The sequence below is a fragment of the Perissodus microlepis genome, chromosome 14 (assembly GCF_051167445.1).
Source record: "Perissodus microlepis isolate ML-2025 ecotype Zambia chromosome 14, ASM5116744v1, whole genome shotgun sequence".
Lineage (NCBI taxonomy): Eukaryota > Metazoa > Chordata > Actinopteri > Cichliformes > Cichlidae > Perissodus > Perissodus microlepis.
In genome coordinates this window covers 26,876,049-26,894,393 of record NC_140474.1, presented here as the reverse complement: position 1 = coordinate 26,894,393, position 18,345 = coordinate 26,876,049, and the positions used below count along the sequence as shown (strand labels likewise).

Genomic DNA, 18,345 nt, shown 5'->3' with positions numbered 1-18,345 from the left:
CACCTGCAGAGCTTAAGGTGGCAGGTCATTGTTAACTGCATTGCAGTCTTCACTTTTGCCATAGTACATCCAGCTCCATGCTATTTAATACACTTATATTACTACATGTTAGCAGCATCTAGTGGATTGTATTGGGCTACTGCAAGCCATACTTGTGTAATTTTATTGTGACATAAGTAGTATTTTTGAATAATCTTCTTTCCTGGCTGCTGCCTTTAGGGGTCGCCACACAGAATCATGCCTCCATCTCACCGTATCACTACGATCCCTCTGTGTGCCCTCCTTTACTAGATCCATGAATCTTCTCTGTGGTCTTCCTCCTGACTGGTAGTTTCATCAGCATCCTTTGTCCAATATATCTACCATCCCTCCTCTGCACATGTCCAAAGCATCTCAGCCGAGCCTCTCAAACCTTTTCTTCAAACTAATCAACCTGAGCTGTCCTGATCTACTCATTACTACTCTTGTCCATCCTGGGTCTTCCTCCTGTCATTTTAGTTGTGCCACTGTCTCCAAACTATACATCATAGCAGATGGTCTCACTACCATCTTGTAAACCTTCCCTTTCACTCTTGCATCCTTCTGACGCAAATCAACCCCAACCCCTTCATCCACTCCACTCTGCCTGCACTCTCTTTTACACCTCTTTTGTGCACTGTGCTTGTTGCTTTGGATGGTTGACCCCTGGAATTTAAACTCATCTACATTTACTACCTTAAATCCTTGCATGTTTACCCATATCCCTGTAATTCACAGTGTTGGGCAAGTTACTTTGAAAAAGTAATTAATTATAGTTAGTAGTTACTTCTTCAAAAAAGTAACTGAGTTAGTAACTGAGTTACAATATTCTAAAAGTAATTAATTACTTGAAAAGTAACTATTGTGTTACTTTAAAGAAAAACGTTTAACCCTCTGGAGTCCAGGGTATAATTGGCCATTTTTAACTACTTTTGATTTGACTTCTACATTTCACCTTTAAAAACAGTTTATTTGCCTTGTTTGGTATCATTCTTTTCAGCCCAACCTCATGTGTCTGAATTTACAGTCATGTTTTCATTTTGACATACTGTATTAACACAATTGATCTAAAATCAGACAAAAAACATAAACTCCGAGTAAAGAAGGTTATATTTTTTTACTGTAACAACCACAAACCTGTTTATTGAATCATATTTCATAACTTTAAACGCAAATATAAATTGTCAATTTTAAAATCATATGTACAAGTTTTGCAAACAGCAAAGTTATTTGCAGCCATTTATCTTTTACCTTTTTTAAAAAATAACCATTTCAAACTATCTATATAACAATCAGCTGTTCTGCATTAAATAAGATGCCACACAAATTATTTGTGCTACTCCAAAAAAAAAAAACTTCTGTCCACTATAAAGGAGAACATCACAGCCTGATACCTGCAGGTCTGACAGCAGCAGGTGTATCACTCCTCCTGTTTTCATTCAGCAGTCACCTCATTGTTCTGACACACAACACAAAACTATCCACAGCACTACACACTAACTACACAAGACAACACATTAACTACACACTCTAAACACACTAAACGTCACAAATCTCTCACATCTCAAAACTCGCTCTCTCTCTTTTTCTGCTCTCTCTCTCTCTCTCTCTGGCCATCACGCCTAAAACTTCCCCCTCTTCCTAAACAACCAAACGTCATGTTGTATCATTTTTTTTGATTGGTCAACACGAACGGGCTGTTTTTTTGTTTTGTTTTATTATTTTTCGCTCATAAGCAGAGAGTGCTTGCTGCGCTGTCCTTAGACAGTAAACATGACGAAACTATTGAGGGAAAAACGCTGCGTATATATTGTTTATCATGACTCTGGTTTTACGTGGCCTATCAACACAATTTAAAAACTGGTATATATCACCTTATTGGTTTGTCGTCTTGAAGTGGTCATGTGATTGGCTTACCAAGACTACTTTATTCTTCCTCAGTCAAACAGCAGCACACATGCGATTGTTTTGCCCCCTTAGCTCCAGGTGTTGTGCCAAAAAGTGATCGTCGGGCAGATCGTCGGGCTCCCTGTGGGAGCTGCTTAAAGCTGTTGCCAAGTTCTTGTTCAAAGGCGGTTGTTTGATTTTCTTTGCCTTATAATATAAAGCACCTCATGACAACTGCTGTTTTGATTTGGCACTATATAAATAAAATTGAATTGAACTCAGTTGAATTGCCTCAGTTGCACGGAAGTAGCAACTGAGGAGCTAGCAACTGAACAACTAGGAAGCGGTAAGCTGAAGACAGCTTCAACCGTCTGTTTGCTGAAAAATATTTTCTTGTTAGTAACGGTAATGGCGTAACGATAGGAATAGTAATTAGTTAGATTACTCATTACTGAAAAAGTAACGCCTTTACTTGTAATGCCGTTATTCCCATCACTGGTAATTCATGCATGTAAATGAAAGGAAGAAACATTGTTCCATCAGAAATCATGATCAGAAGTCCAATTCCCAGCCACTTTAAGCAAATGAATCACAGTGTGTCTAGTCTGAGCTACAGTGGTATTGAGCATGTACAACTCCCCAAAACAGGAGGTGACATTAACACTCTGCTTTTACACTCTGCATGAACTTTTTAAAAATGTTGTATATTGTATATACTGTATGTGACACATTTCAGTTAACTGGGTCAGTGGGTTTGAAATCTTTCTAATCATACAATGCAATAAATAAGGAAACAGGTGTTCTGCTGTGTGCAAAGCCTTAATTTCTTCTTCTGCCTTCCTTAATTTTTCTTCTCTCCAGAGCATACCTCCACCTCTTCAGGCTCTTTTTCACCTGTTCCCTACTCTCACTACATATCACCATGTCGTCTGCAAACATCATACGCCACAGAAATCCCAGCCAGACCTCATGTGCCAACCTGTCCATCACCACTGCAAACAAGAATAGCCTGATGTAATCCTATCCCTGTCTTCAACCCATCTGTCACTCCTACCACAAACCTCACCATTGTCTTGTTGCCCTCATTCATTTGCCGCACCACCCTCACATGCTTTTCTGCCATTCTTGACTTCCTCGTGCAGTACCACATTTCCTCTCTTATTACCCTATCATATGACCTTCTCTGTACTTCCCCATCAACACTCTTAAAGCAAACATCTCATAAGTAGTGTGCTTTCTCAGCATGAAGCCATACCGCTGTCACCTGATTGTCACTTCTTTTTGTAACCTAGCTTCAGACATATTTTTGTCTATATCTTCATAGAACCAATTTGATCCCTCTGTAGTTACTACAGCTCTGCATGTCCCCCTTATTTTTAATATTTGCTACCATACACTTCTTTTTTCATAAGCAATAATAGCTTTTAAAACAGTGAATCTAAGACATTTTGTGTAAAAATAGTGTCAACTAATACTTAGGTTTGATGATAACAAAATAATAATTAAAAAAAAAACAGTTAAATGAAAACAATGGACTTTTCTTCATTAGAAAAGTCGTGACGGTTCAATTTTATTTTGAAATATCCGAGAGGAAGTGAAAATAGTCCCCGAGCCGGAAGTAGCAAAGTGCGCATGGGCACGACAAAGTGGCCGGCTAGTGGTGGTGTTTTGTTTTTTTCCAAGCTCAGTGAGACTGCAGACGAGACGCTAGTTCATCACTTTATCGAACTCGCTTCACACACACGTGGACGTCGCTAACTTATTTAACACAACTAAGAACAACAGTCCGAACAATTTGATGACAAAGGTAAGAGGGTCATGTTGTTAGCTCGACCGTTTCACAGCTAACGTTAGCACAGTTTAGCTGGTGTGCAGTAAGCTGGTTTTAGAGATAATGGATGTTATTGTTGTTATCTGTTACTTAAAAGGGTTTCCAATGTTGAAAATATGACAGCAGCGTCAACTTTGACTTGAACAAGAAATTAGAGGTTGCAACAAAAAGTAAACAAGCATTTCTCTTTCTCTTTTATATGTGGAGCTGCTGTTCTGGTAGATCTCTTATCTTTTGGAGCTAGATTTTTCTGATAAAAATATGTGAAGGCATTTTTAATTCCCATTTTCTGTGGGTGGGCTCCCAGCATATGCATCACATCGCTATATTTTGTCTTTTTATTTAAGAAATGCTTTTGATTTGTGCTGAATCCTTCATCATTTCTTAGATGTTAATTCTTTTGTCCTTGGATCAGTTATTCACTTGCACTGCTTTTCTCAACTTAAATTATAAAGTATTTCAGTTTTTGGGGTAGAGTACCAGGTAATAGTAAATTTGTAACACATTTTACAGTATAAGGTACTTCATTGCTACTTCTTTATATCTATTCGCCTTTATAAAATAGATTTAATGGAAGCTGTATTCTGTGCTGGAAATGTAAAAGGCATGAAGGTACCTTTATCCATGTAAAATGTGAACTTGCCCTTTTGGAGTAAGATAATCAGAGCAATATAGGAATGGCTCAATACACCAGCACCTCAGTCAGTTCAACTTTGCCTTTGGTGGGTATAGGTCATGTTTGCCCAAAGTGTCTAAACCAGCATTTCCTCTAGCGGGTGATTTCTCAGCCTGAAAAGTCTGGCTCATGACTGAAAATGCTTCTTTTGAATTTGCAAAACTGTAAAGAGTCTTACCTGCTTTTCATTAGTCAATTTCACGTAAATATGTGTTTTTTGTTCTGTTTTCCTGCCAACACACCCACCAGTCCAAGCAGATGGCTGCTCGTCCCTGAGCCTGGTTGTGCTGGAAGTTTCTTCCTATTAAAAGGCAGTTTTTCCTTCCCGCTGTTGCCAAGTTCTTGCTCAAAAGCGGTTGTTTGATTGTGGAGTCTTTGCCTTATAATATAAAGCACCTCATGACAACTGCTGTTTTGATTTGGCACTATATAAATAAAATTGAATTGAACTGATATGAAAATGGAAAATTTTTTGGATATATGTTTTATTTGTGCCAGTTTTATTTACAGAGTTTTTAACTTTTAAAATGTAAATATACAGACTTTCTTTGACTATGTAGGCTGACGATGTCTCCGCCCAGTCTTTTTTTGTGGGCCTGACCTGCAGCATGTGTTGTTTTGTCATTTAAATAGGAGCTCGTGCTCGGCCAGGGGTGTTTTTTGGTTTGTTTTTTTGAGCTTGTAAGGAAGCGTGCTGTAAGTAACTTGCTGTAACTGTGTTTCGTTTGTGTATTTGGGTTCATGTTTTGGTCTAATTTTGTTGTGTCTTTACTGTTTTCCTGTTTTCTTTCTTTCTTTTAACTTAAACTCAAAAATTTAAGTGATGCAAACATTTTTTGGTGAGAGGGCATATTTTCAGTTGATTTCCTTTAATTCCTAATCAGTATTAACTAGCTTTAGCTGAACAGTGTTTTGAGATTTCACATGTTATTAAGACAAAACTTGCATTTTAGGACCTCACATTTGTACATTTATGGAATTTATTTTAAGAATTGCTCAGCTGGAGATATTAGTGGCATTTAATGGTAGAGGGTTTTTTTTTCTCAATTTGTTCAATTTGAACATTATTTGTCTGAGATCTGTGTTTTCCTGCCTTTCCTTTTCTTAGTATTTGATAAACAAAAATGTAGATTATACAGTACTGTGCAAAAGACCTGAGTCACCCCAATTATACTGTGCTTCCAAGGAGCCATACTTTCTTGTAATTTTTAAAGAATTTGTCTTAAGCAATAGTTCTCCCGGCTTTCTGAAGGTCTTTCAAAGTTTTTTGTTTGACATCGGCTGCTTTTTCACTCATTTTCTGTTCAGTCCATGAACCTGGTCATTTTTAGAGAAATGGTTTCTTTTCTTCAGGTACTTAACACTGACCTACGAGTCATTCAAGTCATTCAAAAGGCACCTAACTCAAGGGATTAACTACTGCTGTGTTTACAGAAAGCAGACAACTTGGCAAAGAACCCTTTTTAAATAGTATCTTTAGGTATTTTGTTACCAGCAGCCTGTATGAAAACACATTTTTCCCCCTCATTTCTTTAGCTGAATCCAACGATAACATAGTTTGACAAGCGCAGACATGGGCACCGGCAAAATGATTCTCAAATAGTGAAAAGTTGGTATATGTTGGCACAGTGTGCTGTGTGTCCTTAAAAACAAGAACTAAAAAATCAGAGGAAAGGCTTTGAATATCCTTGAGAACTGTTTCTGAAGACTACTAAGGAAATTATAAGAAAACTTGCTAAAGAAAATCCAGGCTGTGTTAAAGTGTGTTAATCTCTTCATGTATCAATAATTCACTTGACCTATTTGCTGTTATCCTTGCAAAATATGAAGAAAATAGGTTTGTTTTTGTTCAGTGTTTGTGATTTAAAAACGTTTGGTGAGTGGGAAAAATGTATCTGCATTAAAAAAACAAACAAAAACCCCCCCCCACACATTTATCTGATAGACGCAGCCACTGCTAAATGTCTGGTGTTTGTTCTGCAGGGGACTGATAGAAGATGTGTGCTGCTGTGTATGTCCTGTCAACGGTAACGGGCTACGTGCTCACCTCTGCCCTGCTGCTAAAATGCCCAAATCTGTTACATCGAAAGAAGCGAGAGACTTTCGTCAGCAAGCACATTTCTCACCGTGGAGGTAGGTCACCAGTTTTCTTTCTTAAGAACAGCCCTTGACTTAAAAGGTAAAAGGTGCCACTTAATCCCAACTTACTTTGCTTCTTTTAGGTCTCACTAACAGCTAGTTACTCATGGGTAAAAACAGGTTTGTTATTCAGGGTTTCGACTGTCACATTTCTCTTCTATGGTTTTGGTCCTATAACCATCTAGTTGTTACTGGGCAGTAGTTGCAGAAATGAGTTAAAGATGTTAGTATCCCCCCCCAGAAGACACTTGTTTTGCCCACATATGGAGTGAAGGCACTCTTTCAGACATGTGTTTCACAGCCAAGCAGGTAAAAAGAAATCTGAGTTTTTATTTTTCCTATTTCAGGGGCAGGTGAAAATCTGGAAAACACCATGATGGCTTTCAAGCAGTGAGTAGAAACTTCAAAGTCATAAGACACAGCTCTTTCTTTGGGTTTTGCACTTGTGACTGTGGACGGTGTGTGTCATCTGAATCTGAGATGTTGTCTTTGTTCTTTTACCCACAATCAAGCTTGTGAGTTGGTGCAATATGTACAGTAGCTGTTCGTGTAAAAGATAACCTTGTGGTTGATTTAGTTTTATTGTTTGATTAGTTAATCAGACAATTTTTTTTATGCATTTATTGAATCTGTGTGCTATTGCATGGTTAGGGTCCAAATTTCAATGCTAATGTTTGTGTGCTTGAGATTGCGGCTGAGTCTATATGCGTACTCTGTGTCGGATCGTGCAGCGCTGTGGATGTCGGCACAGATATGCTGGAGCTGGACTGCCACCTGACAAAAGATGAACAGGTAGTGGTTTCACATGATGGCGACTTGCAGAGGACCTGCGGCATCGACACCAACATCTCCGATGTGACCTACGCTGTAAGTTTGAACTGAAGCCACTTTCAAATCTCTTCTCATCATTGATCAAGCGCTGTGCATGTTTAATTCTTTGCATGAAAAAAATTACAAATATAACACTGAATTTTAATTTTACAAAGAGCTCGGTCAGACAGAAGTGTCGTGGACTAATTTTTATTTATTTATTTATTTATTCATTGAGAATTCAAACGAAATTTACATAAATTCAGTCTTGTGTACTCAGTTGTTTTTAAAAGTCATTAAAGATTATTCCACCCTGGAAAAACAACAGTTGAAAGGAATCATTAAAAGCCCCAAATCATCATGACACTCATGCTCATCATGATTGGGTTGAAACGTCTGACCACAACTGTGAATGTGGTTTGTGTTTAGACATGATATGAGCTTTGATGGATCATGCGCCTTGATCAGGTCAAAAACAAGTCATCTGATTACGTCACGTGATTTTAAAAAACTCTTATCCAGCTACATTCCTTGTGAGTAACTTAGGATTTTGGCTAAGCTCTGCTCTCCACTTTAAACATTTGGTAGTCTACACATTTAATGCTTATTGGAAAAAAAATGCTTTTGTCTTGCAAAGAAGCCTTACAACATTAAACTGAAGTATTTTTGTGTGTTTGTAGAGGTTCTTGGGTCAGAAATCCCATCTACAAGTTAAATTTTATATTTTGGAACTGACGATGAGGCTTAGTGGGTTTTAGTGGTCTTTGGCCTTGTTGTAGACATAAGCACAGACCTTGGTGGGATCATGATAGTGAGTTAGGAAGCTGTCCAGTAAGGTTAGACTCATGAACTTTAGTGGCTAGTACTCTTGAAGGAGTAGAACTTATAAATCAGCATAAATATCCAGATACAGTGATCCTAAGAGTATTTCCCATATATGGAATAAATAAAGTACTTCTTATCTTAACTGATCTCATCTAAACAATGATACCAGCCTTCCTGACTGATGGCTGGCTGTTGGCAAATAAGATGAAAAACACCAGTGTCAGTGGTTTATATGGTGTGTTACTTTACAGTATATATAAATCACATTAATCTTTGCTTAAACAAATGAAAAAGAAGGTGTAGGTAAGATTTAAGAAGTTGTCTCATATAAAGAAGATTTCTCTGTTTCTCCAGCACAAAAGAGGTAATAAAGAAATCAATATATATTTAAAACAACAAGACACTAAAATATGGGCTTCAGTTACTGGCCAGAGTATTATTTTAAACATTTACTAACATTCTTATTGACTCTTTTAATTCTTGTTCTTAAAAAAATCTTTCAGTTAATATGCATGAACAACATTTCTGAAATCCCTACAAAGACAATACAAAACACTCAGTATACTCAAACAAATTATTGTCATCATTTGCTTTGATGGAACAGGAAACAGTTGTTCCTGCCATAAATAAAAACATATATTTTAGTGACTTGTGCAACGGTCAGATTTAAAGGTTTGTCTGCAGAGGATTTTCAGATTTCACAGCTGACCTCGGAAGTCTTAAGTTTGGGAATGGCTGCTCTAGAGAAAACTATATCAGAAATCCTGGATTTATTTTGAACATGACTGCTTTGTTTCCAGAAGCTCTGAAGTTGTGTCTGTCGTGCTTTCTTTGCAGGAACTCCCTCCATACCTCTGCAGGCTGGGTGTAACCTTTCAGCGAGGTGAGCATCACTTATCTGTCACTTAAGTAATTACAACGAGGCAACGTATTTATTCAATAGGTGACACAAATCAACATTTTAGGTTATAACAGTTGACAGCTGACGGGCAGGAAATTGCCGCTAAAAATACAAGGGCGCACAACCCGGCGTCTAATCTGAAGCTGATGGTGTTTTTAACCTGTCCTTGTCTGTGCAGAGTGCTTCTGCGAAGGAGGAGAGGACAAACGCATCCCTCTCCTCAGGGACGTGTTTGACGCATTTCCCAACACTCCTGTCAACATTGACATCAAGGTTAACAATGACACGCTCATCAAGAAGGTGTGTGTGTGTTTGTCTCTGTGTGTGTGTGTGTGTGTGTGTGTGTGTGTGTGTGTGTGTGTGTGTGTGTGTGTGTGTGTGTGTGTGTGTTTGTCTGTGTGTGTATCTCATCCTGTTTTTATTCTTTCAGTTCTCTGACCCCTGACTGAAACTTGCTTTACTGTATTGATGACATGCAGCTTGTGGTTATTTCCTTGTGCAGGAAACAGTACAGTTAGCCTTAGAGCTTTTTGGACAGTGACACCATTTTTGTAGTTTTGCCTCTGTACATCACTTTAGTGGATTTTAGATCAAACTGCAGTTTTAATTTGTGTTTTTTGGAAAAATTTGCATTAAAACATTTTAGGAATTGCAGCCATTTTTATACATAGTTGATTTTCAGTGGCTCAAAATGAACTGGACAAACTAACATCATTTTAGATTGTTTTAATACTTCAGTCAGTGACTGCCTAGAGTCCAGAACCCATAAACATCACCAAATGCTGTGTTTAGTCTCTTAAAATGCTCTGCTGGGCCTTTACTGCCTCTGCCTTCAGTTGCTGCCTGTCTGTGGGTCTTCTGTCACTGTTGTCTTTGGTTATTGAAAAACAGGCACCTTTGAGTTGGGATCAGGTCACTGACTTTAAAGAATATCTAATTTCTTTTCATTGAGAAACTCTTGGGTTGCTTTTACAGGATGCTTTACGTCATTATCACTTTGTACTGTGAAACACTAACCGATCAGTTTTGGAGCCTCAGGCTGAATCTGAGAAAAGAGTACATCCCTGTACATTTTACAGTTCATCATGCTGCTACTCTCAGCAGTCACGTCATCAGTAAACACCAGTGACCCGGTTTCACTGGGAGCCATAACACTACCTCCACCGTCCTTGAGTTGTTCTTTCCTTCTTCATACTTTTTGCAAGTTCAGCACTTGGACTCAAATGCAGATTTTGTGTCTCTTGTGGAATCACGAGGAACATCTCATCACCTGTTCACTTACTTTTAGGCTACTGAAGAAGGCAGTGTTTAAAAATTCCAAACGGTGAACTCTTTCTCCCATAAAGATGAAATTTGGCCTCCCCTGTACACTAATGATGGGTTTTGACACCTATTATGTATTAATAAAAACGTGTTTTGACATTAATTAGAATAATTTCCAGGTTTTTCCAAGATGCACACCCAGTCGCCGCTTCAATCATATCTTGATTTAAAATATGCTGTGATGACAACTAAAAAAAATGTACCCTTGTCCGAAAATGTATCGACTTAACAGCCTGTTTAAGAAAAAAAAAAGTCCTCCATAGTTACAAAGCCCATGGTGCCTAGTAAAAGAAAGGAAAGTGAAGCATTTCCTAAAGTACGATGGTTAGATAACCAAGACTGAGATATGTTTTTAAGTCCCTTTTATTTGTCTGTCACCACAATCATGCATAAAGTAACAGTACAAACCTGATGAAGAGGGGAGAAAATGTAGACAGAGGAATAACCTGTTCAGATCCTGAACTGATCTAATTTAAGAGGACGTTGGCCTTGTTATTGGGACTCTGCCCTCCAAGTGTCCGTCTAGAGACTTTACGAGTTTTGCCGCCGTCTTTTCATCAAAAAACAAATTCTAAGTTTTAAACATTGGCAACAGGACAGAGCAAAAGCAAGAGAAAATGTTCTGTTTCATAGTTTCATTGAGTTTTCAATCCTTGCAGGTCTCCGAGCTGGTCGTGAAGTATGACCGAGCGCATCTGACTGTCTGGGGCAACGCCAGCAACCAGATTGTGAGAAAGTGTTACAAAGAGGTACGTTTATATGCTGCTTCACATTACTTTGGTGAAATGTGTGTAGCTATTTATAAAATTTGTTGTTATGAAATTACAGAATTTCATAACAACAAAGGAATAACCTGCTACCAGCAGGCCTACAGGAAAAGTGCTAAATCTGTCCCATATAGCAGTATTTTAAATGCTTTGTGGAATCACTATTCATCTTTTTGTCTTGTTTCTAAAAATGTTCAGACCCTTTGAGGGCAGGGCTCGCAAAATCGCTAGCCCGACGTCCCAGGGCTAGCGATTTTTCCAGTCGGGCTACCAAAATCTATCTCTGCCCTGCCCGTCGGGCTATCGTAGGAAGGGAAAATATATGTCAATGCTTTTGCATTCTTTCGGAAATTTCGTTTGAATTTGCTTGTTTTTTTTGCTTTCACTTTGCAATCGCGCGAACTGTGTATAGAGAGCGACAGTACTGATTGGTGAGTGACGATAATTTGCGCACCAATTCCCCTGACATCGTCTTATCAATCGTTAGCTTACTATGCAAACATGACAAGTGAAATCTCCCGCAGCAAGCTTAAACATGTGAGAGGTTGATCGCGCAGAGAATCGCTGAGCGTTAAGTGAGTGCCTGTGTAAAAGCAGCAGGATATATATTTTAGTTCTGCTGAGCCAAATAAGACAGGTCAGGGTGAAGAAGTGACAGCCAAAGAAAAGGTTACCACAAAACGGAAAAGTTATGACAAATCAGACTATAAGGCAAAAAATAAAGTGCAGCTTTATGGTTTCATGGACAAAAGAATTTCTGTGGCTGCAATATGACAAGCTAAATAATAAACAGGGGTGCACATAAGTGGTCCGCAGGTGCATTCGCTGTCAAAATAAAAAAAGGCGCACAAGATAAGAAGTTGCAACGCGTGTTTGCGTACATAAGATTTTCTGGAGGAGGACAGACATTTGTTTAGAACTCTTAAAGATGTCGAAGAAGCAAGCTCCTTTAAGCAATTACTTTGGTGTTCCTCCACCTCCAAAGAAATGTCAGAAGGACTCCGAACCACAAAAGAAGCGCGTATTCTCGGAAAAGTAGTTGCAGGAGGTGAGCTGGCTTCAAACAAATGATGAACGCACAGAGATGTGGTGCGGAATGTGCCGTGAAAATCCCACTCTAGCGGACAAAAACAGTGCATTTTATATGGACGCAAACACGCGTTGCAACTTCTTATCTGGTGCGCGTCTTTTATTTTGACAGCAAATGCGCACATGCGGACCACTTATGTGCACCCGTGTAAATAACATAATGTTCTGCCAGGTGTGTTGTTGGTTTTCCCTCGATTTCTGAGTCGACAAGCGCCTTTGTTACTGGGACCAGTAATTTTAAGAAAGACCCCCATTAGAACCCATGAGAAATGCAAGAAATGCATTATTGCTCAGTCTGCAATATCTTTCCCAGAACAAACACCAATTGCAAATAACATACTAAAAATAAACCTGAAAAATCTGTTTAGAACAGCGTACTATGTTGCAAAGAGTGAACTACCACTGGCAAAATTTAGCAGTCTTTGCAAACTTCAAAAAGCAAATGGCCTAGATCTTGGTTCCACTTGCCTCTTACCCGTGACTTCAGTGGAAATTTCAAATTCAGGATCTGACACAGACTGATTCATGTCCTACACAGTTCTTACAAGTTCATAGAAATTTCTGTTCAATTAGAACCAAGTATTTGAGTTGATGATTGTAATTTTTATACAATGTTGTAATTTGTGTTTCAACAATTTTTTGATTAATGTTTTGTTTCCGTTACAATATTATACTTTAATGTATAATATTGTAAAGGAAACAAAACAGGAAACAAAACATCAATCAAAAAATTGCTCTCTTTTTTATTCGGGCTACTTAAATTTATTTTGGGCTACCAAAAACTGAAGAGTCCCTGCCCGAAGGGCTACCAGGGATTTTGAAATTTTGCGAGCCCTGGAGGGAGTTTTAGAGGAAACACTTTTATCGTCATACGCCATCATCATCCTCTTCGGTGAATAAAAATGACTTGGAACTGCTTGTAAGTCTGGTCTGGTTGGTTGTTTTTGCAGAACCCTCATATTCCAGTGTTGTTCAGCTTGCCCAGAGTGTTGCAGCTGTTAGGCCTCTTCTACACCGGCCTCCTGCCCTTTGTTCCAATCAAGGAGCAGTTCCTGGAGATCCCCATGCCCTCCATTATCACCAAGTAAGTGCGTGAATCCAATACAAATAATCTCAAAGGTCATTTTATTAGGTACGCCTGTTAATACAAATATCTAATTATCCAAACACATTACACCAACTGAATGCATGTAGAAATCATCAAGAAGACCTGCTGACATTCGAATAAGTCTCTCTATGCTCTGGACTGATGACAGTTGAGAGGCTGTTTGGTATTCTGACAGGGCAGTGAGCACACAGGGAGGTGGATTTGCATCCACTACAGTGAGCAAATGGAAATGTATTTGAGTTTCCTTCACACACAGTCACACACCCAAATCACTTGCACTTTGTTGTTCATGTAACCAAATACTAGTAATAAGCTCTATGGACACTTTATTAGGTACACCTGTTCTGATGCAGTGATTTGCTGCCAATCATGTGACAGTATAACAGTATAAGCAGCATAATGCAAAGCTCAGATTATCTCAAACTTCTTGAACTTGGCAGTTAGTTCTCTGCTCTCAGACGGCCTCCAGTCATCAGATCTCAGTCCAGCAGAGCATCTTTGAGATGTGGTGGAAGGAAAAATTCTCAGTATGGATATGCAGCCGACAAATCTGCTGCTGTCATGGGATGCTATCTGAGGGTCGTTTACATGACCTTGTTGAATCTATGACATAAAGAATTAAGGTAGTTCTGAAGGAAACAGGGAGGCCTACCAAATACTAGCAAGGTGTGCCTAATAAAGTGGCCAGGGAATGTGGTACTGAAGAAATAAAAGGTGTATGTCAGGAACTTTGATAAACAGTTTTCAGGAAAGGGTTAGCTCAGCAGCATGCTTCCACCCTCACTAATACAGTCACAAAACAGGCCCTACATGAAATAACAGTGATTCAGAGCAGGGTTAAGGTTTTCTTTATACCCTAACTAACCTACAGTTTAGTTAACATAAATGATTAAAGTCATCTATGCTGCAGTGTCAACACAAACTATTAATAATTAGTGGTGTAAAATCTGGCAGCATTGTGTTTTAGCTGCTGCTGGTTTATTGGCTGGAGAAAGTTGTCAGTGCTGTGGTTTGATCTCAGTTTGCAGGTGAAACTGAAATGTCACCGTCTGACTTGCAACAGTTTAAAGGTTTTTTATTGACCTTTATGATTATCATATTGTGAGTAAAAATTCCTGGAACAAGGTCTGTTTGCAGAGAAAAGTCCTTCAGCAAACAGCAGCAGCTCATCAAACAGTCGAAGTAGAGCTTTGACAGAGACGTGCAAACCTGAAGTTTCATACTGTGTAAGCGTCAGGACGTGGAGTAAACCTCTGGAGGAGTCTTCATTAGCTGGGCCTTGTTTTTGGAGTTTTTGGATAACATATACAGACTTGTTTGTTGTTTCCTCCAAATTACAGACGTTTAGACAAAGGGGATTCCAACTTTAATAACTTTCATTACTCAGGCAAGAAAATAATTTAAACATACTTTACCTTTGAATTGGGGCTTTAAAGCCTTTTCACAGTACCTGGCTCAGATTCACTCCCCTGGCTGCGCTGGTGTCCTTTCTGTCTCTGTTATCTGCCTGAAGGATGATCTTTGAAAGATGAACTCACTCACTAATTAGGTCATTAGAAGAAACGTTTGCACAGCTTGGCCTTGTGAAATGTGTGTTAGTGGATCATGAGGATCATGGTCAAAGAGCAGATTATTCTTGCCCAACGCTCATTAAGGATTAACAGAATTTTTTTTATTGCACTTCTAAAGTGTTAAATTCCTGCTTTAAGACTGCAACCATAAATTGTGTTTATTAAGAGATTGACTTGATTTCTTGTGCATATTTAAACACACTGATTTATTAATTTTCTTGGGTAGATTTCAGAAATGTCCTAAAAATATGTTGTCATGCTGTTATAGCATCAATCAAGTGCCCTTTGTTTTTGTTTTTTTTATACCATTTTTAATTATTTTACTTTTCTGTGTGAATTTTTTCAGACTGCAGGATCCCAGCAGGTTAACTAGAGGTCAGCGATTTATCGCCTGGCTGGCAGACACGTAAGTCGCTCTCTCCTCCAAAAATGTAAAATCTCTTTGATTTTTGTGGTTGAATCAGCAGAAAATTCAACAAAAGATAAACCTGCAGCAGCACTAGGCTTTTTTCTGTATTTCTCTGTGTTACTGAGATGTAGCTGTGCGATCATGATTAACATACAAAGGATTTACAGTCACACACCTCAGCTGATTAGTGTTTATTTTTCTCTTGCAGTTTGCTGATGAGGAAAGCTCTTTTTGACCATTTAACAGCTCGGGGAATTCAGGTAAAACTGCAGTTCCTTTAAAATTAAGTTGATTCAGGTTCCTGTGAGGAACCGTTGGCCAGTAAATGAGGAGCTACGGAAGTGTTTTAGAGGTTAGAATGGATGGCTGGTTCATCGGAATTTCCTTACCTGATTACATGGATACAAAAGTCTTCCTGTTGTAGTATGTTTTTCCTTTTCTTTGGTCTCAGTCTCTTATGGTTCACTGGCCTTACTGGTTGAACTTAGCCTGTGGTAGCGATAGGCAGATCTTCTGCCAAGTTTTTATTTGCAGTCCTGGAACAATTTCCAAGATTGGTTGACGTACAGGGGATGGTTGCGCGTTGGTCTTAATCAGAGCCTACGCACAGGTTTGCATGTTGTAGTTGTGTACTGTCACCAGGGGGCAGTGTCACAAACAACCAGCCAGCCACAAACAATGCTGACTGAAGGTTTTTTGTGCTTCCTGGCTTTCAAGCTACACACAGCATCGTCCCCATGGTCTATTATAGTACTGTACACTTGTATGTCTGCACAGGTTAATAACTGAAAAGCAAGATAAAATGGTAGTTTCATGAATCCCACATTAAAAACCATGGTTTAGTCCTAGTGCATGTATGGAGGAGGTCAAGAGGTACAACACTGAGAGTCTACAGCCATCTGTAAAACATGGCAGTGTGGGATCATGTTGACAGAGAATAGAGCAAACAGTAGCCAACATCCAAAGAAGAGCTTTGAATGTCCTTCAAGAAGCCTGGAGAACTATTCCTGAAGACTGCTACTACTACTGTCACTACTTTCCGTGTGCCTTGTTTTGCTCTAACAGTGTATAAAACTTTTGTAAAATGCCAGAACTAAGCCTGCGTGTTTGTTGTAGTTACACTGTGGTTAAAAACAGTTACTGGAAAGGTTCCTACCAGATCAAATATAGACTAGAGTACAGAAACATTCCTGTGTGTGACAGCCTCTGACCGCGTGTGTATTAACTGTACAAATCCCTCATGTGGTTTCAGGTGTACATTTGGGTGCTGAATGACGAGGATGACTTTCAGAGGGCGTTTGATTTGGGAGCCACGGGAGTTATGACAGATTTTCCCACCAAGCTTAAAGACTTCATGGACAGGAACAGCCTTTCCAAAGCGGAGTGACCTGCCAAAATCTACCTCACCCCACCTCTCACCAGTGATTATCCTTCAGGGCCACTGACCTGCCAGACCAGACCCCAACATGCACCCGCTTTTACTGCAGGCATTCCAGCACAGCTACTGTCACACTGTGTTTTACAGTCTGTAGGAACTCCAACATGCTCTGTATCCAGCACAAGTATTAGGAACCGCGTGTTGTACATGTAGTGGTAGCACATACTCCTGTTTTTCATTACTCATACTAAACGGTGTGATCATATTAGAGCTTGACTGATATTGGGCTCCGTCACAGAGACAGTATATCGCCACAGGCTTACAGATTTTCTGATATGACCCAAAATGAAAACGTATTTGGGTAATTTGGTTTACAATCCTCTCAGCAATGACTGCAGCAGATGGCGGTGCAGTCATGCGATGTCTTCACAGTAAGTTGGTAAGTTACGACTGAGGTATATTTTGAAAAGGTTAATAAGAATTGTTGCCATTATAACACAAATATACTGCATGCATTTACAATATTTTAGATGCATAAATGATGAAATCTGAATGTTTTCTTTTAGTCACAAAAAATCCTGGCTCATTATTATTATTAGTATTATTAGAATTATACACGGTGCGTTCGCTTGCACACACATGCACAAACATACCCATATAACAGTATGATATTTCTGCTAGGAGCACACACTTAATTGAAACCACTGAATCTTTTTTTTTTTACAAAGAGCTAAAAATGCCACTGAAATATTGTGCTTTTAAGTTTTATCAGTCTCAGATGCCATAATAGATTCATGGTCCTTGACTTGACACTTTCTGTAAGGGTTTACTTGCGCAAACTCGATCCTTTTTGATGCTTTCAAGTTACAGTTTGCAGTATTACTGCATCATGATAGGGGTAATGTGCAAGCACCAGCAGATGCAGCTCGATGATGTCATGTTATTTTCGACTTGTTTCATATATATATATATATATATATATATATATATATATATATATATATATATATATATATATATATATATATATATATATATATATATATATATATTCTTTGCACACTGTAATTTGCTACATGTCTAAGCAGTGATGAAACATTTTTTCCCAAAATGCAGTCAAACAAAACAAAAATTCTCCACTACATTAAATATTATTTGATGCACCAGGTGAGGAACAGTTAACCGGACATTCAGACGGATTAATTTCAGCTGTGAGCCACACTGTAAAAACCACTGTCCTGTATGCTGTGTCTCATGTTTCTGTTATTGTTTAGTGTCTAGTTTTTTTTTCTCATTGTTTTGTTTCCTTTTGATCAGATAAAATAATAGAGGCATACATTGCCTGTTTTATGAGGAATTTTGCACAAAATAGGAAACCTTATCTGGTTTCTTTTACCTGTGTCAGTGTGATTGCAATCAGCATTGAACTTTATATGACATATGTGTATATTTAAAATATTTTACAGCCTAGTATAGGCAGTGATGCAGACTGATCGCTTTACTGCACTCATTTAAAATTCAAATGTGTTCATGAAAGTAGTTTACACATAGTTCCTTGCTTTAATATACAAATATATGAAATGTTATGATGCTCGATGGCGGTCTCTAATCGA

At 38.6% G+C, this 18,345-nt stretch overlaps 1 protein-coding gene across 1 annotated transcript; it reads left to right on the top strand.

Moving 5' to 3' along the window:
- Positions 1-3,524: 3,524 nt before the first annotated feature.
- gdpd1 (glycerophosphodiester phosphodiesterase domain containing 1) lies at positions 3,525-17,727 on the top strand. Its single transcript, XM_084950008.1, has 11 exons — positions 3,525-3,712; positions 6,396-6,545; positions 6,899-6,941; positions 7,283-7,418; positions 9,024-9,069; positions 9,266-9,387; positions 11,070-11,159; positions 13,217-13,350; positions 15,292-15,351; positions 15,563-15,614; positions 16,607-17,727. Exons 2-11 carry the CDS (start codon positions 6,410-6,412, stop codon positions 16,739-16,741), a joined length of 954 nt encoding a protein of 317 aa, XP_084806134.1. The 5' UTR covers positions 3,525-3,712; positions 6,396-6,409; the 3' UTR covers positions 16,742-17,727.
- The last annotated feature ends 618 nt before the right edge of the window (positions 17,728-18,345 follow it).

Coding starts and splice junctions, on each gene's coding strand:
- gdpd1 (XM_084950008.1), top strand. CDS start 6,410: ATGTGTGCTGCTGTGTATGTCCTGTCAACGGTAACGGGCTACGTGCTC. Junction 9,388..11,069: donor ATGACACGCTCATCAAGAAG/GTGTGTGTGTGT, acceptor CAATCCTTGCAG/GTCTCCGAGCTGGTCGTGAA. Junction 13,351..15,291: donor ATGCCCTCCATTATCACCAA/GTAAGTGCGTGA, acceptor GAATTTTTTCAG/ACTGCAGGATCCCAGCAGGT.